This window comes from Anolis sagrei, chromosome 13 (genome assembly GCF_037176765.1).
Source record: "Anolis sagrei isolate rAnoSag1 chromosome 13, rAnoSag1.mat, whole genome shotgun sequence".
Classification (NCBI taxonomy): Eukaryota; Metazoa; Chordata; class Lepidosauria; order Squamata; family Dactyloidae; genus Anolis; species Anolis sagrei.
In genome coordinates, this window is record NC_090033.1 from 7,068,470 (window position 1) to 7,094,128 (window position 25,659).

At 41.9% G+C, this 25,659-nt stretch overlaps 2 protein-coding genes across 5 annotated transcripts in view; one reads left to right on the top strand and one right to left on the bottom strand.

Annotated features, from left to right (window-relative positions):
• The window catches only part of MTOR (mechanistic target of rapamycin kinase), a 101,135-nt gene that overhangs the window by 34,128 nt on the left and 41,348 nt on the right, over positions 1–25,659 (top strand). For all 4 annotated transcript variants that reach the window (XM_060758886.2, XM_060758891.2, XM_060758887.2 and 1 more), the window contains 4 exons: positions 255–401; positions 1,607–1,749; positions 6,003–6,165; positions 6,598–6,743. In XM_060758886.2, coding sequence (XP_060614869.1) covers positions 255–401; positions 1,607–1,749; positions 6,003–6,165; positions 6,598–6,743 — 599 coding nt within the window. The remainder of the gene's footprint in view (positions 1–254; positions 402–1,606; positions 1,750–6,002; positions 6,166–6,597; positions 6,744–25,659) is intronic.
• ANGPTL7 (angiopoietin like 7) lies at positions 11,005–20,503 on the bottom strand. Its single transcript, XM_060758885.2, has 5 exons — positions 19,971–20,503; positions 16,384–16,484; positions 16,070–16,264; positions 13,384–13,582; positions 11,005–12,268 (listed from the first exon to the last, which is right to left on the bottom strand). The coding sequence occupies exons 1-5, from the start codon at positions 20,341–20,343 to the stop codon at positions 12,075–12,077; spliced, it is 1,062 nt and encodes a 353-aa protein (XP_060614868.2). The 5' UTR covers positions 20,344–20,503; the 3' UTR covers positions 11,005–12,074.

Below are 25,659 nucleotides of genomic sequence, written 5' to 3' on the forward strand. Positions count from 1 at the left end.
AACACACTGAGACCCTTCTCCCACAGAGATCTCATAGACTGAGTCGAACTAAAACTGAGGCCTTTCTCCCACTGAGGTTTACCTCAGACTGAGGGCTATTAAGCTAGACACACCTGCTTATATACAACGTCAACTTTTGCGGAGTCATTGCATCCATTTAACCCTTTCAGTGCTTGACTCACATTTTTGTAATTAAAAATACCTAGTTATTTTTTAAATTTTTCTGGTTAAGAGCAACTCCTCCTCTGCTTTAGGGCTACACTCTGGCGGATGAAGAAGAGGACCCCCTCATCTACCAGCACCGCGTCCAGAGGAGCAACCAAGGAGAGGCCCTCACCAGCGCCCCGGTGGAAACTGGCCCCATGAAGAAGCTGCATGTCAGCACCATCAACTTACAGAAGGTAAGACAGATTCTCCATCATGGTCAATGTGAATCGCACATATGGTCAGAAGAACCATTATGTGCGAATTCACAGGTGACCACGATGGAGAAACATGGTTACAGGTAAGCAACCCATATTTATCCTCCTTAGAGTGCAAAATTGAGGATCCCATAAGGCATCTAAAGTGAAGTATTATTATTGTTGTCGTTGCATAGGATATTGTTGTGGTAGCTAATGTGGGATATTGTTATTGTTGTCTGCATAGGATGTTGTTTTGGCGGCTAATGTGGGATATTATTATTGTTGTCATTGCATAGGATGTTGTTGTGGCAGCAAATGCGGGATATTATTGTTGTCATTGCATAGGATGTTGTTTTGGCAGCTAATGCAGGATATTATTATTGTTGTCATTACATAGGATATTGTTGTGGCAGCTAATGCGGGATATTATTGTTGACATTGCGTCAACAGCAGCTAATGCAGGATATTATCATTGTTGTCATTGCATAGGATATTGTCGTCAGTTAAAGCAGGATATTATTGTTGTCATTGCATAGGATATTGTCGTGACAGCTAAAGCGGGATATTATTATTGTTGTCAATGCATAGGATATTGTAGTGGTAACTAAAGTGGGATATTATTATTGTTGTCGTTACATAGGATATTGTCGTGGCAGCTAAAGTGGGATATTATTACTGTTGTCATTGCATAGGATATTGTCATGGCAGCTAAAGCAGGATATTATTGTTGTCGTTACATAGGATATTGTCACGGCAGCTAATGCGTGATATTATTGTTGTCATTGCATAGGATATTGTCATGACAACTAAAGCTGGATATTATTGTCTGCATAGGATATTGTCGTGGCAGCTAAAGCAGGATATTATTATTGTTGTCAATGCATAGGATATTGTCGTGACAGCTAAAGTGGGATATTATTGTCATTGCATAGGATATTGTCGTAGCAGCTAAAGTGGGATATTATTATTATTGTCATGGCAGCTAAAATAGGATATTGCTGTTATTATTAATAAAGTGGAATAATAGCACGGCAGGGAATTAGACTAGATCTTGAGTGACACTTTAAGTGCATCTCACAACAACTTTAGTTGCCTTTAGTTAGATTTTTTTGGTAATGTCTGATAGTTGGGGAAGGGAGGAGTGGGGGCAAGCATTGTCAAAGGGAATGGGGCAAGGTATGAATGCCTCTGTTGTTCTGCAGGCCTGGGGAGCGGCCCGAAGAGTGTCCAAAGACGACTGGCTGGAGTGGCTGCGGCGGCTGAGCCTGGAGCTGCTGAAGGACTCCTCGTCCCCGTCTCTGCGCTCGTGCTGGGCCTTGGCCCAGGCCTACAACCCCATGGCCAGGTAACGGCATTTCCTGCCTCTCCTCCTTCCCCATCTGGGAGCCAGAGACCATAAAAAGGTGGACACGGAGGGGGCAGAGACGCTCACAAATAAAAGCGTCTGGGAATCCGATCCGAAGGCCAACTTCCCCTTGGATGGCAGCTCCCTGAGATGTCTTTCTTCTAGCCGAGACAGGAAAAATTAGAAAAACAAAAGCCTTTTTAATACGCCTGATGCTATTTCCAGCAAAGGAAAAACAGGGCTGGAAAGGTACAATGAAAGTGTTGGCGTGTGTCTCCAATATTGTCTCCTCCATAATAATTGTTTTGCTCCTGAATGAGCAGAGCTGGACTTTTTTGTGCTTTCCCCAAAGCATTATGCACCTGCTGGGATCTTTTTTCTGGGGTGTCAACAATCCTTTCCCTATGTTCTACATCAGCATTGGAAGAAGCTAAGTGTATTTCTAGGTGTTCAGCCGTCAATCGGCAAAGTTTCTTCATTTCTTGAGCTGTTTCTATATACCATATTTACCAGAGTATAAGCCAGCTAATGTAAATACATGGAGTAAAATAATGTCATCATAATAATAAATAGAGTCAAATAATAAATGTAATAAAATTAATAATAATAGAGTAAAATAATGTAAATATAATAATAATATTCAATAGAGTAACATAATAAATGTAATAAAATAATAATACTGTCATGGCATTATTACATATAAATGTAATAATACTAAATAGAGTAAAATAATGTGAATGTAATAATAATATTAAATAAAGTAAAATAATAAATGTGATAATAACAATAATAATAACGGAGTAAAATAATAAATATGGTAAAAGTAATAATCGAGTAAAATAATGTAAATGTAATAATAATAATATTAAATACAATAAAATAAATTTAATAAAAATAATAATAGAGTAAATAATGTAAATGTAATAATAATAATATTAAATAGAGTAAAATAAATTTAATAAAAATAATAATCGAGTAAAATAATGTAAATGTAATAATAATAATATTAAATAGAGTAAAATAAATTTAATAAAAATAATAATACAGTAAAATAATGTAAATGTAATAATAATATATAGAGTAAAATAATAAATGTAATAAAAAGAATAATAACAGAATAAAATAACAAATAACTGACTTGAGTATAAGCCGAGGGGGGCTTTTTCAACCTAAAAAAGGGCTCATTTATACCGTTTATACTCGAGTATATACGGTATGAATGAGCCTGCTAGAACTCCAGGTTTATAGAATCTTCTGTATTGTTTAGGCAGATCATCAAAATGCAGGGTTAAAAATGGTGTTTAATCTACCTCTGGAGCAGTTGTTTTGTATCAAGTTTGTAGACATTGGGATAATTTTGGAGCCCAACTTCCTCTACTATCCACCATTATGTAGAGACGATGGCTTCTTTCTCTTTCTTCGTTCCCCTGATTGTTTAGCAAGGCCAGAACTTTTTTTAAAAGTACATTCAGAGCTGGTGTTTTGAGCAGAAGCAAAACGGGGACGGTTACACAATTAAGGACGCAACGGTTACATAATTAAGTCCTTAGCTGCCTGTGTGTGGCAGGGGTGACCCGCCAAGGAGCAGAAAATGTTTCCAAAATCCTCCTCTCTCTCTAATCTCTAAACCATCTTGTGGTGCAGAAAAACTTAAGGGCGGCCTTTGGTGTTCCAACATTCCTTCGATTTAGCCTTCAAATCCAGACGATTAGCCCTCCGAAAGCGAGTGACGAACGTGCCCATGTCGCCTGGGCTTCATCCAGCATTTTTTGCACTGAGTTCCAAAGTCGGTGGAATGGAGGGCAATAAGTAACACCAAGCTCTGTTCAAGGCAAGGGGCATCTAGTACTTTTTTTTTTTGTTTGCAGGGGCGAAAGATCCATTTTCTTTCAGCCCATTATGGGGGATGGCTTCATTTGTAGGCCCAAAGCTTCCGGGTCTACAGGTGCAGGCTTTGGGCCTACACACCAGGGCCTGGCAAGGCCTGCAGCCGAGTGCCGAGTAAGGAGCCGTAGCCAGAAAAATTTGGGGGGGTTGAAAATTTGGGGGGGGGGTTGAAGATTTCACGGGGAGGTTGAAACCTGCCTCCTAGCCTGCAGCTCCGCCCCTGTCAACCACCTCCACCAAGTCTGGCCTCCTTAATGAGAGCATTCAACACTCGCCCCCCCCCCCCCAACTTGGTTGCTTTACTACATCGGCTATTGCTGCAAGTAATGACAGTGTGAATAAATTGTCAATATTTGCTTGAGATAGTGCTTGCAGTTCTAGAGGGACTCTTAATTTTTTGCGTCTCATAGATTTAGCATGGGGATTTGGTTAACCAGTTAAAATTCATGAGTAAACCAGTTTTGTTTTTAACCTGAAAATTTTCAGGGAGGGTTTGAACTCCTAACCCCCACCCCCTAACCCTAAACCTACCCCCCCCCCCACTACAGGCCTGTAGATAGTCAAGTTCGACTTTCTTCTTACTCTCCTTTCTCCTACTGTGAGGCCTTCTCGCAGACTGAGACATTTCTCCAACTGAGGTTTACCTCAGACTGAGGGCTACTAAGCTACAGGCACACCTGCTTATATTCAACTAGAGCTTTTGCTGAGTCTTTCATCTATTTAACCCTTTCCATGCTTTACTCACATTTGTGTAATTAAAAATACCTAGTTAATTTTTAACATTACTGACAAGTATAACATCTTAGCAGAAACTGAGACCTTTCCTCCACTGTGAGGCCTTCTCACAGACTGAGACCTTTCCCCCACTGTGAGGCCTTCTCACAGACTGAGACCTTTCTCCCACTGAGGTTTACCCCAGACTGAGGGCTACTAAGCTACAGGCGCACCTGCTTATATTGAACTGCAGCCTTTACTGTGTCATTGCATTCTTTTAACCCTTTCAGTGCTTGACTCATATTTTTGTAATTAAAAATACCTAGTTAATTTTTCAATATTTCTGACAAGTATAACATCTTGTCAGAAACTGAGATCTTTCTCCCACTGTGAGGCCTTCTCACAGACTGAGACCTTTCTCCCACTGAGGTTTACCTCAGACTGAAGGCTACTAAGCTACAGGCACACCTGCTTATATTGAACTGCAGCCTTTACTGAGTCATTGCATTCATTTAACCCTTTCAGTGCTTGACTCATATTTTTGTAATTAAAAATACCTAGTTAATTTTTCAATATTTCTGACAAGTATAACATCTTGTCAGAAACTGAGATCTTTCTCCCACTGTGAGGCCTTCTCACAGACTGAGACCTTTCTCCCACTGAGGTTTACCTCAGACTGAAGGCTACTAAGCTACAGGCACACCTGCTTATATTGAACTGCAGCCTTTACTGAGTCATTGCATTCATTTAACCCTTTCAGTGCTTGACTCATATTTTTGTAATTAAAAATACCTAGTTAATTTTTCAATATTTCTGACAAGTATAACATCTTGTCAGAAACTGAGATCTTTCTCCCACTGTGAGGCCTTCTCACAGACTGAGACCTTTCTCCCACTGAGGTTTACCTCAGACTGAAGGCTACTAAGCTACAGGCACACCTGCTTACATTGAACTGCAGCCTTTACTGAGTCATTGCATTCATTTAACCCTTTCAGTGCTTGACTCATATTTTTGTAATTAAAAATACCTAGTTAATTTTTCAATATTTCTGACAAGTATAACATCTTGTCAGAAACTGAGATCTTTCTCCCACTGTGAGGCCTTCTCACAGACTGAGACCTTTCTCCCACTGAGGTTTACCTCAGACTGAAGGCTACTAAGCTACAGGCACACCTGCTTATATTGAACTGCAGCCTTTACTGAGTCATTGCATTCATTTAACCCTTTCAGTGCTTGACTCATATTTTTGTAATTAAAAATACCTAGTTAATTTTTCAATATTTCTGACAAGTATAACATCTTGTCAGAAACTGAGATCTTTCTCCCACTGTGAGGCCTTCTCACAGACTGAGACCTTTCTCCCACTGAGGTTTACCTCAGACTGAAGGCTACTAAGCTACAGGCACACCTGCTTATATTGAACTGCAGCTTTTGCTGAGTCGTTGCATTCATTTAACCCTTTCAGTGCTTGACTCATATTCTTGTAATTAAAAATACTTAGTTAATGTTTAATATTTCTGAGAAGTCCTTCCATTGAATGTTTGCCATATGTGTTGGAAACTGCCCTGAGTCCCTTCGGGGAGATAGGATGGTCTACAAATAAATTATTATTATTATTATTATTATTATTATTATTATTCTTCCCCTGGCAGAGATCTCTTCAATGCAGCCTTTGTTTCCTGCTGGTCCGAACTCAATGAAGACCAGCAGGATGAGCTGATCCGGAGTATCGAGTTGGCCCTGACCTCGCAGGACATTGCGGAGGTCACCCAGACGCTTTTGAACCTGGCGGAGTTTATGGAGCACAGCGACAAGGTAAAAGTCATTGCAGGGTCACTCTTTCTCTCATCCAAGAATTTTCCCAACTTTGTTGCATAGTGTTATTGGATGATACTCTTATCAATCTAGATCAGTGATTCCCAAAGTGGGCATTATCGCCCCTTGGTGGGCACTGCAGCGATCCAGTGGAGGGGGGTGTGTGGTAATGGCCATGGGTGCATTTGGGGGCAATGAATAACTGTAAGGGGGCGGTGAAAGCATAAAAGAAAGAAGAGAAGATTTAGAAAAATTGATTTCCAGGGGGTAGGCCAAATAAGTTTGGGAACCACTGATCTATATAAATAAAAATGTAATGTCAGTTTGTGAGGGACGTCATATCTCCCAAACTAATTCATGGATTGCTACGAAATTTGGACACAACATAACATTCAAACTAGTGAGTGTTTTAAGTATTCTCCGTTGCCGCAGGGACCGTTGCCATTGGGAGATGATAATGGCGTTGTTTTGCTTGGGGAACGAGCAGCCAAATGCCGTGCCTACGCCAAGGCCCTGCACTACAAAGAGCTGGAGTTCCAGAAGGGCCCGAACCCAGCCATCCTGGAGTCCCTCATCAGGTAGGATTCTTTGCGTATGGTAGTTAGAAGGAAGGCTTCGATTCAAATTTATGTTTTGTGCTTTTTGTCATCTTGCTGACCAGCCATAAGCTTAGCAATGAAGTGTTGGTGTGAGAGACTGGTATATTTTATCCACATGGGATATGACTGCATACGATGGGAGATTAGCAACCTTGTAGATCAGATTCTGTTGAATTGAGACTTTAGAACTGGAGCGGACTGATACAACAAAGTTCCATTTGTGAATGATTTGTTTGTGATATTTGAATTTTGTCTAGTTTCTCTGATAAGGTTGAATTTTGGCTTGTTTCTCTGACAAGAGAAGGTTGAATTTTGGCTTGTTTCTCTGACAAGAGAAGGTTGAATTTTGTCTTATTTCTCTGACAAGAGAAGGTTGAATTTTAGCTTGTTTCTCTGATAAGAGAAGGTTGCATTTTGTCTTGTTTCTCTGACAAGAGAAGGTTGAATTTTGTCTTATTTCTCTGACAAGAGAAGGTTGAATTTTGTTTCTCTGACAAGATAAGGTTGAATTTTAGCTTGTTTCTCTGATAAGAGAAGGTTGAATTTTGTCTTGTTTCTCTGACAAGAGAAGGTTGAATTTTAGCTTGTTTCTCTGACAAGAGAAGTTTGAATTTTGTCTTGTTTCTCTGACAAGAGAAGGTTGAATTTTGTCTTGTTTCTCTGGCAAGAGAAGGTTGACTTTCAGCTTCTTTCTCTGGTAGGAGTTGAATTTTGGCTTGTTTCTCTGACAAGAGAAGGTTGAATTTCGGCTTATTTCTCTGACAAGGTTGTATTTTGGCTTGTTTCTCTGACAAGAGGAGGTTGAATTTTAGCTTGTTTCTCTGACAAGAGAATGCATCCACCATTTTGTTGTTGGTTTAGGGAAATGTATGCTTATTGATATGTTGGAAAAAAGGAAGGGCAAAAGGATGGAAGGGAAGGAGAATTAGGGGAGGAAGCAGGAGAGAAAGAGAGAAGGAAGGAAGGAAAGATAGGATAGTGAGAGAGAGGATGGCCTGATAAAAGAACCTAAGGACTCTTATCCGGTCCTTGGGCCTGGGTTTGCGCATAACTTATTTAAGGTATAAATGGAATGTCGAAAACACATTTTAGGCTTTTAGTCTGTTCTCTGATCTTGAGAAGAGAAGGCATTGCATCTCTTTAAGAATCTCTTTTCCTGTTTAAGTGAAGCAGAAAGCTCAACCTTGGCGCGAAGAAGAGCTCCTTGTAGTATGTCACACAAATGCCCTGCCAAAGTGTGACGTGATGTTTTACATAAAGATCCTTTGAATCCACTGGCTCATGGCTTTTTCTAACACAGAGATAAATATTGTAAGTAGCTAGGCCATTGACGACTTATTTGAACACTTATATCACGGTGGTTGGGGAATTAATCGCTATTGCGGTGTCAATTGGCCTGACCGGAGCTGCAGAAATGCTCCAGCACAAGCTAAGCGCATAAAAACTCCATGCATTGACCCTCCCTGCGTCTTAAAATACCATCATCTGGTATTTAAACGCCTGGGGCCAAGGACAATAGGAGCGGTGCTGCTCTCTGCCAGGAATTCTGCAGACTTTTCCTCTCCTCCTGGCTCTAGGCCTGGCCCTGTTGTATGAGCTGCTTGGAAAAGTTACCCTTTTTAACAAGACCACTTGTGTGACTGTGGAGCAGAACAGACAACTCTGCATTTGTATGCTTGTCCACTGTGCCCTGCCTCACGTACAGAGGAAGAATTGTGGGAGGCCACAGACAATGTCGTTGCTGTTGCCCGTTTTTGGTCAAAAGATATTTAGCCGCTTGCACACCTTCTATTTTTATTAGTTTTATACTAATTTATGCAATGCTTTTGATACGAAATAAAATAAAACTTGGGGATTCTGGAAGTTGGAGTCCAAAAAAGTTCGCTCCATTTTCTCTCCCTTGTTGTGTTGCTAAGCTGTTGTGTTGTTGTGTTGCTAAGCATTGAAACACTAGGTTGCTGTAAGCTTTTTGGGCTGAGGGTGAGGCAGAAGCGAGGAGAGTTGTTCCAGGAAGGGGCAACTAATAACCTCTAAACAAAGGATTCCCCCAGGCAGTAAGAAGCCACGCCTTGAAAATTTCTTGGCCATTAAATGCTATTGTTTATTTATATTGGTTTTGTATCTTATTTTATTTTCTTATTTTCTGTTGTGATCTTGTGTTATATTGTTTTACTGTATTGCTGGGCATGGCCTCGTGTAAGCCACCCCGAGTCCCCTTGGGGAGATCGTCGCGGGGTATAAATAAAGTATTATTATTATTATTATTATTATTATTATTATTAATAATAATCCAAGTGACCAATTGAAACATTCACACCTACCTCCAACAGCCCGAAAAAACTTACAGCAGCCCAGTGATTCCGGCCATGAAACCCTTCGACAATGCATTGAAACACTTCTGATGGTCTTGTGGTGGTGGTACATGTATTCTTCCTCAATGTTGACCTGCTGAAAGTAAAATATCGTGTATTTATTGACACGGTGGTAAGCGGTGGTGACACTGTATCGATCACTGAAGATCTCAATAGTGGATAAGGTTTCGCTAGGCCAGAATCACTGGGTTGTTGTGTGTTTTCCGGGCTGTCTGGCCATGTTCCAGAAGCATTCTCTCCTGACGTTTCAGCCACATCTATGGCAGGCATCCTCAGAGGTTGTGAGGTCTGTTGGAAACTAGGCAAGTGGGGTTTATATATCTGTGGAATGATGTCCACGGTGGGAGAAAGAACTCCTGCCTATTGGAGATAGGTGTGAATGTTTCCATTGGCCACCTTGGTTGGCATTTAATGGCCTGGCAGTTTCAGGTGTGACATCTTACTGCCTGGAGGAATCCTTTGTTGGGAGGTGTTAGCTACAGTGTTCCCTCACTTTTCATGAGTGTTAATATTCCAGGACCACCCGTGAAAAGTGAAAATCCGTGAAGTAGGGACGCTATATATCTATATTGAGTTCCGAGGGTGAGGCGGAAGCGAGGAGATATTTTGTTGGAGTTCAGCCTGTGGTTGTGTTTCAGGATCAGGGTGTTTTGTATGTGGGGAATGATGTAAATGAGGTTCAAGATGGCAATGGTTTGGTCAGTGATATTGATGCAAAGAATGACACAGAGTCACCTGTTCAAAGTGTAGTTTCCCTTGAGAATATTCCTACAGAGTATAGGGATGATGGTTTACTCCCTGAATTTCTCCCAGAGAGTTCCCAGGATTTGGGGCCTGAAAAGAGTTGCAGAATCTAATGAGCATATAGATAGGCGAGCAGAAATTAGTCAAAACAGACAGGCCGAGCAAGGCCTTCAGCGTGCTGCCAGGCTTCAAGAGAAAAAGATAAGGGCCGCTCAAGGAAAGCGAAACCAGTTTCTGAGCGCTTGGAAAGGCATATAAGTTCCAAGCATGGAAAAAATAGTCAAATGAAGCTTCGTTTAGAAACCTGCTAAGTTCTTGTCCTCGTCTCATAGAAGCCTTGCTTGGAAGATTCATGCTTAAAGATTTCTTGTTCCCTGCTTTGGTTGTTTGTCTCTTGTGACTATCTGCTCATGCCTTGGATCAACGTTTCCTGGTTCTTTGAATTTAGTTAGAGACTTGTGGAATTTCTTTTTGGACATTGCTGAACTCTATCTTGAACCAATATTTTCCTGCTTATCTTTTTACCTAATTGGATTTACCTATTCCTTTAAAGTGTTTCTTTACTTTGCTGTTTTTACTTATCTTCAATAAAAAGATTGCTTTTCCTATTCAACGTGAGGTGTTTCAAAGTAAGAGGGTTATTCCTGTCCTGGAGTGCAACAGATTTAAAGGCACCGCACACTTTTTTCCTCCCGAAGGTGAGGGTGAAACCCCCTTCCACACTCCATTGTTGCCAGGAGGTGGGATTAGAATGCCACTCTGGGAAACGACAACCATTCATAAACTGGGAGGCAAAAACCTGCGAAATAGCGAGTCCGCAAAAAGCGAACCGCGAAGTAGAGCGGGAACACTGTATTTGCAAACAGAGCGTTCCTTGTCTAGAATTCTGACACCCAAAACACTCCAAAATGGTTGAGTTGTTGTGTGTTTTCTGGGCTGTATATGTGGAACAATTTTGTGAATTAATTCCTTGTATATAGTGCGACAGTCTTATATTGTTCAGCATTGGACTTTCCTTTCACCTCTCTGCAAGTCAGCAGCTGAACACCCTTTCTTTTCAGGATTTGTGTGTTTTCATCACCCCGTTAGTTAGCATTTTTAGGACAAAGAATGGAAGCCCGGTCTTAAAAACAAAAGAGTTTATTATAGAATGGGGTCGGGAGAACGGTTTCACAACATAAACGAGGCACAATTTGTACAGAGCGCTCTTTTAATTTACAGCATGCGCACATCCCAAACAAAAGACTTCCATAACAAAGAAGACCCTCCTGGCGAAATATCCCACTTTTTGTCTAGTCAACATATATACAACTGGCATCTCCGGCGACAAGACAGCAACTTTAAATTAAGCTAACTCTCTCTTGCAATTTTTTAAAAAGTGAATAAAAATAGATATATTAACTATGGACCCACTCTGGCAACACAGTTAAGCGGGGAATTGGGCTGCGAGAGGAGTCCGCAGTGACTTCATCTAGACACAAAATGCATTGTGGTGTATAGCAGTCTTTGTCATGTGTTATTCTGGATGTCGTTTCACTCACACCAAACACTAGAGCTGATGTGGTCTATCCAATGCAATTTTCTGAATCAGCTGATGTGATCTATCCAGTGGAATTTTCTGAATCAGCTGATGTGATCTATCCAGTGGAATTTTCCGAATCAGCTGATGTAGTCTATCCAATGCAATTTTCCGATTCAGCTGATGTGGTCTGTCCAATGCAATTTTCTGAATCAGCTGATGTGGTCTACCCAATGAAATTTTCTGAATCAGCTGATGTTGTCTATCCAATGCAATTTTCTGAATCAGCTTATGCCATCTATCCAGTGCAATTTTCTGAATCAGCTGATGCTGTCTATCCAATAGAATTTTCTGAATCATCACCCCAAATAACCAAACTGAATCTGAAGTTGGCCCAAAGCTGACCCTTTTGGTACTAATGTTGGAGAGTGGTCCCTGGTCAAAGTGGTCCCTGGTTAAAAAAAGGTTGGAAACCCCTGGTATAGATGGTTTTGCTTGAGCGTTGAGAAAAGTGTGAGGCCTGTATCATTAGTTATGTATGTGGGTGCCATACCTTGCGTCCATCCATCCTTTTTGCATCCGCCGTTGTGGTTTTGCTACTAAGTAAGAGTGTGTTTGCCTGCCCATCCCCTTCCGCCATCAGTCCCCTCACAAAGAGGTCTCCTCGTTGCCTCCTTACTCAACTTTGTTGGTGTCGCCCTGGGCTTTGAAGTCTGTGGGCCGGATCTTCATCTCGACCCTCTTCAGGGAGTAGGTTTTGCCGTACCAGCCGTACCAAGTGATGCCGTCTGTGCTCTTGTTGTGTTCGCCGTTGCGGTAGTAAACGCCGTTCAGGTTGGAGTCTGTACAGCAGTTGTACCAGTAGCCTCCTATCCACAAACAACGGGATAAAAAACATTCCTCTTAGGCAGTGGTTCTCAACCTTCCTAATGCCGCGACCCCTTAATACTTTTCCTTATCTTGTGGTGACCCCCAAACATAACATTATTTTCATTGCTACTTCCATAACTGTCATTTTGCTATTGTTAGGAATCGTCATGTCAATATCCGATATGCAGGATGTATTTTCATTCACTGGACCAAATTTGGCACAGATACCCAATGTGCCCAAATTTGAATACTGCTGGGATTGGGGGGGGGGGTTGATTTTGTCATTTGGGAGCATTAGGGTTTGGTGGGCATTGACCTTGAGTTTGGGAGTTGTAGTTTACCTACATCTAGAGAGCACCGTGGACTCAAACAATGATAGATCTGGACCAAACTTGGCGTTAATACTCAATATGCCCAAATGTGAACAGTGGTAGAGTTTGAGGAAAACAGACCTTGACATTTGGGAGTTGTCGTTGCTGGAATTTATAGTTCACCTACAAGAGCATTCTGAATTTCACCAACGGTGGAATTAAACCAAGCTTGGTACAGAGAACTCCCATGACCAACAGAAAATACTGGAAGATTATGCTGGGCATTGATCTTGAGTTTGGGAGTTGTAGTTCACCTACTTCCAGAGAGCACGGTAGACTCAAACAATGATGGATCTGGACCAAACTTGGCATTAATACTCAATATGCCCAAATGTGAACAGTGGTGGAGTTTGGGGGAAATAGACCTTGACATTTGGGATTTGTAGTTGAAGGGATTTATAGTTCACCTACAATCAAAGAGCATTCTGAAACCACCAACGATAGAATTGGGCCAAACTTCCCACACAGAACCCCCATGTCTTGAATGGTGCCTCCCTCCAGCCTTACACGCTCTCCCTTGCCTGCACATATGCACCACGCTGCCATGCTCTGAGCACTCCTGCTCTCCCCTCCCTTCTTGGAGTCTCAGAAACAGTGCTCTCAAATATGTTTTCTGATGGTGTTTGATGACCCCTCTGAAATACTGACATGTAGATTGTAGGACTTCCATTGTGTAGCAAGAAATGTAAACAAGAGCTCAGCTAAAACTGGGGGGAAGAGATTCCCCCTCCCCAAGCACTTACCCTTGCGTAATTGTGCGCAGTGATCCACACACTTGTCGTTGTCCTTGTCCTTGGTGCTGAAGGCTGTGTTGTTGTGGTACCGCATGGAGTCATGGGGCACATTGCCACTGAAATTGGCCAGGAACAGGCGGTAGCTGTTCAGCTCGTTGCTCATCACAAACTGGCTGTACTGGGCGTAACGGGTGTTGCCATTCCAGTCCTGGGAAGATGACGATCGGATATCTTTGTTAATGATGCATCTCATAAAATGCTCTCTAGGAATAGACATATACAGGCAATCCAACTTATAAACAACTCATAGCTAAGGATGCTATTGACTGCATAATGCAGCTTTCAGATCTGCTGCTCCAGGTTACCTTCAGGCAGGTCTTCCAGGTTTGAATATGAATAATCTATATAAATAAAAATGTCATGTTTGTTTGTGGGATTAACAGAACTCTGAAACCACTGGACGAATTGACACCAAGTTTGGACACAAGACACCTAACAACCCAATGTATGTCCTTCACTAAAAAAAAATGATTTTGTCATTTGGAAGTTGTAGTTGCTGGGATTTATAGTTCAACAACAATCAAAGAGCAATGTATTGTCGAAGGCTTTCATGGCCGGAATCACTAGGTTCTTGTGGGTTTTTTCGGGCTATAGGGCCATGTTCTAGAGGCATTTCTCCTGACGTTTCGCCTGCATCTATGGCAAGCATCCTCAGAGGTAGTGAGACCTCACTACCTCTGAGGATGCTTGCCATAGATGCAGGCAAAACGTCAGGAGAAATGCCTCTAGAACATGGCCCTATAGCCTGAAAAAACCCCACAAGAACCTAATCAAAGAGCATTCTGAACCCCACCAACGATGAACCAAACTTGGCGCACAGTTCTCCCATGACCAACAGAAAATACTGGAAGGGTTTGGTGGGCAGTGTCCTTTGGTTTTGGAGTTGTAGTTCACCGACTTCCAGAGAGCACTGTGGACTCAAACAATGATGGATCTGGACCAAACTCTATATGAATACTCAATATTCCAAAATTTGAACACTGATGGAGTTTGGGGAAAATAGAATCTTCACATTTGGGAGTTGTAGTTGCTGGGATTTGTAGTTCACCTCCAATCACAGAGCATTCTGAACCCCATCAATAATAGAATTGGGCCAAACCTCCCACACAGAACCCCCATGACCACCAGAGTGGGCCACAGCAACGCGTGGCAGGGGACAGCTAGTCTATATAAATAAAAATGTAATGTTTGTTTGTGGGATTAACATAACTCAAAAGAAGAAAAGAGTGAAAGAGAAGGAAGGATGGAAGGAAAAAGCGAAGGAAGGAAGGAACGCGGTAGAGAAGGAAGAAGGAGAAAAAAGGAAGGAAAGGAAAGAGGTAGGGAAGGAAGGAAAGAAGAAAAGAGAAGGAAGGAAGGAAGGAACGAGGGAGGGAAGGAAGGAGGGAAAGTAGGAGAGTACAGCTAGTATATAATAATAATATTAATAATAATAATAATAATAATAATAATAATTTATATTCTGCCCTATCTCCCCAAGGGGACTCAGGGCGCATTACAGTACACATATACAGCAAATATTCAATGCCAGTATACAGTTAACAGACAGTACATAAACAAAGGCAAAGGCTTCCCATCTTTTTCCATCTCCGGCATCTGGAGGCTGTGCTCCATCTTCCATGCAGAGGAGCTTTGTTGTCATTAGACACTGTCCCAACTGAATTGCCAGCATTTCAGTATGGGCACCTTATACTACCTCCCCACCTAAGCGGTACCTATTTACCTACTCACATTACTGTTTTTGAACTGCTAAGTGAGCTAACAGTTGGGAGCTCACCCCAACCTCAGTTGAACTGTCCACCTTTGGATTGGCAAGATTTTCTGCAGCTGGCAGTTTAACCCACTGTGCTAAACTCCGGCCCTATTATAGGTTTCAGCAAGCTTTGTGCTCCTTTAGAGAGACTGTCATTATTTATAACAGCAGCTAGGTATCTGATCATGATGAAATTCAGGAAAATTGGGCCGGGCTGTAGCACAGCTGGTGAATCACTAGAAGCAATAAATCATTGCCGACCTGAAGGGTTTGAGCTCCCGACTGTTAATAGCTCAGCTTACTGTTCACCTAAGCCAGTGGTTCTCAACCTGGGGTCCCCAGATGTTTTTGGCCTAAAACTCCCAGAAATCCCAGCCAGTATACCAGCTGTTAGGATTTCTGGGAGTTGAAGGCCAAAAGAACCACTGACCTAAGCAGTTCGAAGTCTGAGTCAGGTTTAAGCTCCCCAACTGTTAATAGCCCAGCTTACTCTTCACCTAAGTAATTTGAAGCCTGAGTTGGGTTTGAGCTCCCGACTGTTAATAGCGAGCTTACTCTTCACCTAAGCAGTTCAAAGGCTGAGTTGGATTTGAGCTCCCAACTGTTAATAGCCCAGCTTACTCTTCACCTAAGCACTTCGAAAACAGCTGAGCTGTGAGTAGAGAAATTACGGACCGCTTAAAGCGGGCAGGTTAATTTATGACACCATAAAAATGTCAAAGGTAAATGTTATTCTCTTTTCAAAATGAAATAATTTCAATTAATGATGGAGCATGTAGTACCAGCTTCAGTAACTAGGTGGCAGATTCCCCTACTCAATGCATAGGTTTGTCCTACTGAAGCCTGCAAAGAGGCTTGAATTATCGACGCTCAAACCCTTACCTCCAGTTCCACTCTCAGCATGGTTGGGCGCATGGTGAGCCGGTGGATGTGCTCATTTCCCAGCCAGAAGTCACCCTGGATGCTGCCAAAGCCTTGCTTGTACTGCTTCCAGTCTCGGCTGAAGGAGATCAGGCCCACTTTACGCCTCTGGATGATGGTCCATCCTCCGCCCTCCGTCTCCATGTCGCAGTAGACCTGATGGAGAAAGAGTGTGGATGCAAATGGTTTCGGGAAAGCTGGAGCTATGGTGGTTTCTCTGCCTTCTGGTTGGCCACAGTTGTCAAGGGAAGTGCCTTTCTTAAGCGAGCTCTTACCTGTAGTTCTGGGGTCCCCAGGAATTCATCTGGAAGGAGTCTGTATACCCCTGAAGTTCTGTAATTCCTCTGGTAAAGGGATGAGCAGTCGTACACAGCATCTGCGTGAAGGCAGTTCAAGATGGGCTTCAGCATTTGTTGACACCAGTCTACCTCTTTCAAAAACATCAACATTAGGTGTCTTTCTCATCCAATTCCAATCAGCCACAAAAGATTTGATGGCTCCAGCATGAGGGTCTGAATCCCTTAAAACTAGCTCTAAAGCCAAGCTATTCACCCTTAAAGTAATGATCAACCATGTCTTTGAACTGCCAGGGACAATGACATGCCACTGCGCAAAATAACATATACTTAGCTTGCACATATTACATCCTAGCTAATACTGCTTAGGGCCCTTCCACACAGCCATATAACCCAGAATATCAAGGCAGGAAATCCCACAATATCTACTTTGAATTGGATTATCTGAGTTCTCACAGCCATATAATCCAGAATATCAAGTCAGATAATCCACGTTATATGATTTTCTGTGGGCAAGCAGATGGCAACTACTGGATGGCATATGGTCCGTATCAGAAACTAGAGGTGATGTGGTCTACCCAATGCAATTTTCTGAATCAGCACCCCAAATAACCAAACCGAATCTAAAGTTGACCAAAACTGATTCATAACCCTTTTGGAACTAATGTTGGAGAGTGGTCCTTGGTCAAGGTGGTCCCTGTTCTGGTCAAGGTGGTCCCTGGTCAAAGTGGTCCCTGGTCAAGGTGGTCCTTGGTCAAGGTGGTCCCTGGTCAAAGTGGTTTGTGTTCAGCGTGGTCCTTGGTCAGGGTGGCCCCTGGTCAAGGTGGTCCCTGGTCAAGGTGGTCCCTGGTCAAAGTGGTCCCTGATCAAGTGGTCTCTGGTCAAAGTGGTCCGTATTCAAGTGGTCACTGATCAAAGTGGTCTTTGTTCAAGGTGGTCCTTGGTCAAAGTGGCCTGTGTTCAACGTGGTCCTTGGTCAAGGTGGTCCCTGGTCAAAGTGGTCTCTGGTCAAAGTGGTCTTTTTTCAAGATGGTCCTTGGTCAAGGTGGTCCCTTGTAAAGGTGGCCCCTGGTCAAAATGGTCCCTGGTCAAGGTGGTCCCAGGTCAACATAGTCCCTGGTCAAGGTAGTCCCTGGTTAAAGTTCTCCTTAGTCAAAGTGGTCCCTGGTCAAAGTGGTCCCTGGTCATAAAGAGGATGGGAACCACTACTTTAAAGATCTATGCTTCCTCCTCATTTTTCCTTATATTGCCTTTTCCAGATGAGCATGAAGTAGGCAAGAAGTTTTGGGACCATGCCTTTGGTAGCCAGGGGTCATGGGAGCTGTAGTGCAGCTTGGGAAAAGGACTTCTTTGCACCGTTTGCTTCTTTTCCTCAAATCCAAATGTCCTGATGTGATGGGACAGCTGGGCCTGGGGCCTGTGTGCAGTGAGGCATGTGAGCCAAATCGATGTGCTCAACATGTTTGGGCTGCGCACCGCCTACTTTCTGCATGTCTCTGTTTTGTAGGGGTGCATTCCCACTCCTGTCTCTTTGGGAAGCTCTTCTGCTTTCCTTCCCGTGCTAGGAATTCCACATCCAGCTGTTTGGAAGGGAGAAATTCTCCCAGTAGTAGATTTTCATCTATCCTGACAGCTTGCACAAAGTGAATTTATTCCACCTGGTAGGAAGGAAGGATTAGGTGCCAACCAGGACTTGTTTGCATCCGGGAGTTCCTTCTCTGTGTCATGCCATTTAATGCCTTCTTACAAGGAACATAAACCAAAGCAAACCGTCTTGTTTACACTGGTCTTGGTTTGGAGTTGAAGTGCTCTGGCTTTGAACACTTTGTGGGCAGCCCTGTTTAGCCTCTCCTTTTTATGAATCCCATCTCCTAGGAATGTGAAGAAGGACTTTTGCTCTAGAATTTCCTACAGACCCCTCCCGTGTGTCTTTCATATGGAGACTTGGTTTTTCCTATAGGCTTTTGAGAATTGAACTTGCTGTCTTGCTGTTAAATCTATATTTTATCTGTTTAAGTTTGATGTAGCCCAGGTATGGGCAAACACGGGTTGACCGGCCAAATGCTGCCCCTTGGGCTTTTTCCCAGGCCCTCCTATCTCTCACCATACTATCCTTCCTTCTCTCTTTCCTTCCTCCTTCCCTCCCTTCCTTCCCTCTTTCTCCCTTCTTCCTTCCCTTCCATCCTTTCATCCTTCCCTCTTCCCTCTCTCCTTCCCTTTCTCCCTATTTCTCCTTCCTTCCTTCCTTCCTTCCTTCCTTCCTTCCTTCCTTCCTTCCTTCCTTCCTTCCCTTTTGTCGTTGCTTCGTTCTCTTTCCTCCCTCCCTCCATTCCTTCCCATGCTTTCATTCTTCCTTCCTTATATCTTTCTTCCCTTCCTTCTTTCCTTCCTTTCTTCCCTTCCATCCTTCCTTCCTTCCTTCTTCCTTTCCTCCCTCCATCCCTCCCTCCCTTTCTTCCTTACCTCCCTCTTTCTCCCTCCTTCCTTCACTTCCACCCTTTCATCCTTCCCTTTCTCCTTCTCCTTCGCTCTCTCCCTATTTCTCCTTCCTTCCTTCCTTCCTTCCTTCCTTCCTTCCTTCCTTCCTTCTTTCCCCTTTGTCTTTGCTTCCTTTACTTTCCTCCTCTCTCCCTCCATTCCCTCCCACCCTTCCTTCCTTCCTTCCTTCCTTCCTTCCTTCCTTCCATCCATCCATCCATCCAGACTTCCCTTCCACCCTTTTGTCCTTCCGTCTTTCTTTCCTTCCTCCTTCCCTCCCTCCCCCTCCCTCCCTCCCTTACCTCCCTCTTTCTCCCTTCCTCCTTCCTTCCCTTCCACCCTTTCATCATTCTCACTTCCCCTTCTCCTTCCCCCTCTACCTATTTATCCTTCCTTCCTTCCTTCTTTCCCTTCCCTCTTCCCCCCTCCATTCCCTTTCACCCTTTTGTTCTTCCTTCCTTCTATCTTTCTTTCCTTCTTCCCTTCCTTTCTTTCATCCTTCCCCTCCCCTCTTTCATCCTTACTTCCCTTTCATCCTTCCTTCTTTCCTTCCTCCTTCCCTTCCTTCCTCCCTTTCATCCTTCCTTCCCTTTTGTCATAGCTTCCTTCTCTTTCCTCCCACCCTTTCATTCTTCCTTCCTTATATCTTTCCTTCCTTCGATCCATCCATCCTTCCCTTCCACCTTTTTGTCCTTCCTTCCCTTTTGTTTGTCCTTCCTTCTTTCTTTCCATCCTCCTTCCCTCCCTCCTTCTTATTATTTTGATTACATTTATTATTTTGCTCTCTTTATTATTATTGGAAGGATGCGTGAGCACATTGACATTGAAGAAGGTTAGAATAATGGCCTGATCAGAATTGAACAGTCTTATCTTAAATTACATATAAATATTCAAAAACATTGAGCTTTGTGATGCCTCAATTGATGTCATTATATTGGTATCTATTTTTATTTTGCATTATACTCGAGTCAATACATTTTCCAAGCTTTCAGTGGTAAAATCAGATGCCTCGTCTTGTATTCGGGTCGGCTTATACCCGAGTATATATGGTATCTCCAAAGCAGGAGGAGGGAAGAGCCGGGACTTACCTGCAGACGTTTGGGTGACAGTCTGTGCCGCCTGGAGCTGGACGATGCCCAGCTGGTTGTTCATCTCGGAGTACTTCCCTTCCACGTCATTGAGGCGCAGGTCCATGCGCTTGAGGCTGCCTTCCAGCTGGATGACCTGCACGAGGGCACTGCCCAGCTCGGCATCCTGCTTCTTGCTCATCTCCTCGATCCATGCCGAGAGGTTGGCCACCTGGACCTTCATCTCCTTCAGCTCCTCGCAACAGGCGGCGGCTTTGGGGTTCCCGTTGACCACCTTCCTCTTGGGGGGTTTCTGCAGCCAGGCTGGGGAGATGGCCAAACAGACGGTCAAGGCGAAGAACCATGCAAGTTGGAGACTCGAGGCACTTGGCATCTTCGTTTGGGCACTTCCTGTCTCTTCTCCTTGATTGTTAGACTCAAGTTTCTGCAAGGAGAGCGGATGCCGAATCTGAGCAAAGTGGACTTTCACGTGAACTTCTTTCTGCAGCTCTCGGTGTGTGTCTTGTGTTTAAGATCCCCAGCATCTTAAATACCCCTTGGGTACCTCCACCCCTTTTGCAACCGTCCCCAAAGCCACTCCCAGCTCATCTATTCCTAGCAGGTGAAACCAAAGACGCTGGAAGGGTGGTGTGTTATTCTTTCTTTACGAGTGCTTTGGAAGCCTTCCTTTCTCTCCGTCACGCTCTCAGGTGGGGGACGGGAACGGGGAAGTGGTGGGAGTTGGTAGTAAACGCACCCGATTGGATTAAAGCCCCTTCGGTGACTCAGAAGAGTCAGGAAGTCCAAGGAGCCCTGTGGGTCTTGGGTTTATGTAACAGGTTGGATCCCATTCCCAAATGAGTGAGTTGCGCTTCTGGTATGTTTTCCTGGCTTATTTGGGCCCAAAAGGCCAATAGTTCAGCAACCCTGCTGGGAAGAATGGGAGCCCATACATACCAAGCCCATATGAAAAGTGTGTTTATGTATACAATATAATATATTGTATATACATATAATATTTATAATATTATAATGTAATGCAATATAATACTACCACTACTGGTAATACAATATTATAATTATATATTTTATATTACATGTAATATTACTAATATTTTTAGTATAATGTAATACAACATAATACTAATAATACTGGAGCTTCCTCTCACACTGAGGCGTTCTCATACTGAGGCCTACTAACACTATTTATAATATTATAGTGTAATACAATATTATACTACCACTACTAATAATACAATATTATAATTATATATTTTATATTACATGTAATATTACTAACACTAGTGCAATATAGTAATGTAATATAATATATTGTATATACATATTATATTTATATTATAATGTAATACAATATAATACCAATAATAATAATATGATTATATGTTTTATATTACATGTAATATTACTAATAATAGTACAATATAATGGTATAGTACAATATAGTAACGTAATATAATATGTTGTATATACATATAATATTTATAATATTATAATGTAATATAATATAATACTACCACTACCGATAATACAATATTATAATTATATATATTTATATTACATGTAATATTACTAACAATAGTGCAATGTAGTAATGTAATATAATATATTGTATATACATATAGTATTTATAATATTATAATATAGTACAATGTAATACCAATAATAATATTATGATTATATGTTTTATATTACATGTAATATTACTAAGAATATTACAATATCAGCCCTGAGTCGCCCTCAGGCTGAGAAGGGCAGTATAGAAATATATTAAATAAATAAATATAATGTTATAGTACAATATAGTAATATATTATAATATATTGTATATACATATCATATTTTCATATTATAATCTAATACAATATAATACTACCACTACTAATAATACATTATTATAATTATATATTTAATATTACATGTAATATTACTAATATTACAATATAATGGTATAGTACAATATAGTAATATATTATAATGTATATAGATATCATGTTTATAATATTATAATGCAATACAATATACTAATAATAATAATGCAATATTATAATTATATATTTTATATTACATGTAATATTACTAATGATATTGCAATATAATGATATAGTACAACATAGTACTATATTATAATATATTGTATATAGATGTAATATTTATAATTTTGTAATACAATATAATGCTACTACTAATAATAATACAATATTATATTTATATATTTTATATTACATCTAATATTACTAATAATATTACAATATAATGGTATAGTACAATATAGTAATATATAATTCTGATATTGTGCTATTCTAATAATACAATATATTGTATGTATATATATCTTGTAAGCCGCTCTGAGTCCTCTTCGGGGTGAGAAGGACGGCATAAAATTGTTGTAAATCAATAAATAAATACAGCTCAAGTACATAGGCCAAATAACCCAGGATCAGGAAACTGTTAGATAGAATTAGACCCCGGCTATAGGAATTATGAAATTACTAAATTCACATAATTGCATTTCCAATAGTTGGGAACCCCTGGTGGTGCAATGGGTTAAACCGCTGCACTTCAGAATTTGCTGATCAAAAGGTCAGCGGTTTGAATATGAGGAGCGGGATGAGCTCCCGCCGTTAGCCCCAGTTTCTGCCAACCTAGCAGTTTGAAATAGTCATGGCCAGCTACCACCTCCCAACAAAGGATTCCCCCAAGCAGGAAGCAGCCAGGATTTGAAACTGCAAGAACATTCAATACTAATCCACTTGCCTAGTTTCCAACAGACCTCACAACCTCTGAGGAGACCTGCCAGAGATGTGGGCAAAACATCAGGAGAGAATGCTTCTGAAACATGGCCAGATAGCTTGGAAAAATCACCAGTGCAACCCAGTGACTTGGATCATGAAACACTTCGACAACACACTTGTGCTTTGGTTTGTGAGAAGGACTTTGTGTAGGATCAACTGTTTTGGAAGAAATGCGCGGGGAGCCACCCTCCTTTGCTTCGCCCCCAACCCTTGACCTCTTTCATTGTCTCCATAATCCCCGTCTGAGTCTCCTCCCAGCCGCAGTTTCTCTCGTTCCCAGGGGCAAATTCTTCTTTGGGCCTCTTGTGATGAGAAACATATTTGTCAGATTGGAAGCCAAGGAGAGGCGGGAGATGATCTATGTGTTGGCTGATTCCTTTCTCTTGTAGTCCCTGTTTCTCCTGCTATCTTCTGATCTTTTCTCTCACATACGCTAGGACCAATTCCGCTATGTACTAACATTTTTGTTCCTGGGTTATAAATGTCATTTCCTAATTGATTCTATCATAAAAACATGGAAAATATTTATTAAACTGCACATTTTGCTCTAGTCTTTCAATTCAACCTAGTTTGTGGCTATTGTAGGTCAGTCACAAGAGCCAGAAACAACATCATTAGATAAGGGTTCGAGTGAAGAAGAATTAAGTGAAATGGAAAACTTTCATGCGAAAGCGCCTGATGTTACAATATCTTTGTTTACAGATGAGAGCAGAGAATCAGCTCTGTAAATCCGAGAGACTTTGTGGGAATGAGACACAGAAAATTCATGGGAAAAGACATGATTTCATGGCTGTTTATTAACAGCCAGTTCCATCAACTTTGGCTTTTGTGTTAGAAGCCAGGCCTCGGTGAAGTATCTTGGAAGTTTTCTGTATTCTTTGAGTTGTCGAAGGCTTTCACAACTGGAATTATTGGGTTGTTGTGAGTTTTCTGGGCTGTCTGGCCATGTTCCTCCCAACAAAGGATTCCTCCAGGCAGTAAGACGTCACAGCTGAAACTGCCAGGCCATTAAATGCCAATCAAGGTGGCCAATGGAGACATTCATGCCTACCTCAAACAAACGAGTTCTTTCTCCCACCCTGGACATCGTTTCACAGATATAGAAATCTCACTTGTCCTAGTTTCCAACACACCTCACAACCTCTGAGGATGCTTGCCACAGATGCAGGTGAAACGTCAGGAGAGAATGCTTCTAGAACATGGCCATACAGCCTAAAAAACCTACAACAACCCACTTCTTCTGAATGCGCACAGACTATGTTATCATTAGCATATTGGAGATCTATAATAGATATTGTAGGTCTTCTTCTGAATGCGCACATACTATGTTATCATCAGCATATTGGATTTCTATAACAGATGTTGTTGTGACCATGGTATTGGCTTTCAGTCTCCTGAGGTTAAATAGTCTGATAGATTATTTCCACTCCGGTGAGAAGCTTCCTATCAACGAGATGAAGTATCATAAGGATGAAGATGGAAAATAAGGTTGGGGCGATAACACGTGATTCCACCTTCCTTATAGTCCGGATAGTGATCTCTTTACTTTGAGCCATGCCATTTGAATGGGGCTATTGGATAATAACCCTGTTCTGAACCTGTATTTTCCTGGGACGTGTTCCACCAGCCCTGATCCCTTTGTCTGCACAGCCGGTGGTGTCAATATAGTCGAAAACGTTATGTAAAGGAAATAATCTGGAGAGGAGCGGTGTTTTTCCTATTTATAAGAGGATCTTTGCGCTTAATGAAAACCAAGACAGAGTTTATGTTGACGATGGGAAGATGGTAAAGTCGCCAGGCAGCTTAATCTTTTACTCCGCTTTGAACGGCTGAAAAGAAAACAATGTGGTTTTGGGCTTGGAAAGAGAGAGCTGCAACTCCAAACAGTGTTTAAAAGATGGCTAGGCCTTCTATTATGTGTTAATGAGAGGCCGGCCACATCTGTGGTCTTAGGGCAGTGTTTCTCAACCTTCCCAATGCCGCAACCCCTCAATACAGTTCCTCATGTTGTGGTGACCCCCAACCATCACATTATTTGCATTGCTACTTCACAACTGCCATGTAAATATCCATTATGCAGGATGTATTTTCATTCACTGGACCTAATTTGGCACAAATTGACACCCAAATTTGAATACTGGTGGGATTGGGGGGATTGATTTTGTCATTTGGGAGTTGTAGTTGTGGGATGTATAGTTCACCTACAACCAAAGAGCATTCTGAGTTCCACCAATGATGGAATTGAACCAAACCTAGTACACAAAACTCCCACAACCAAAAGAAAATACTGGAAGGGTTTGATGGGCATTGATGTTGAGTTTCGGAGTTGTAATTCACCTACATCCAGAGAGCACTGTGGACTCAAACAATGATGGGTCTGGACCAAACTTGGCACGAATACTCAATATACCCATATGTGGAGTTAGAAGAAAATAGACCTTGACATTCAGGAGTTGTAGTTTCTGTGATGTATAGTTCACCTTCAATCTAAGAGCATTCTGAACTCCACCAACAATTGAATTGAACCAAACTTGACACACAAAGCTCCCATGACCAACAGAAAATACTGGAAGGGTTTGGTGGGCATTGACCTTGAGTTTGGGAGTTGTAGTTCACCTACGTCCAGAGAGCACTGTGGACTCCAATAATGATGGATGTGGACCAATCTTGGCACCATTACTCAATATACTCAGATGTGAAGTTTGGAAAAAATAGATCTTGACATTTGGGATTTGTAGGTCCTTGGATTTATAGTTCTCCTACAATCAAAGCGCATTTTGACAGTGGTAGAGTTGGGCCAAGCTTCCCACACAAAACTCCAATGCCTTGAAGGGATTTGCTGTCCCGAACCTCCCTCCAGCCTCACACGCTCTCCCTCGCCTGCACTTCTGCACTAC

Bases quoted from the DNA above. Each gene is read 5' to 3' on its own strand.
- ANGPTL7 (XM_060758885.2), bottom strand. From the start codon at position 20,343: ATGCCAAGTGCCTCGAGTCTCCAACTTGCATGGTTCTTCGCCTTGACC. The intron at 13,583-16,069 runs GTAAGGGTTTGA...TCATCTTCCCAG, and splicing joins TGCTGAGAGTGGAACTGGAG to GACTGGAATGGCAACACCCG. The intron at 12,269-13,383 runs GTAAGTGCTTGG...GTTTGTGGATAG, and splicing joins CTGCGCACAATTACGCAAGG to GAGGCTACTGGTACAACTGC.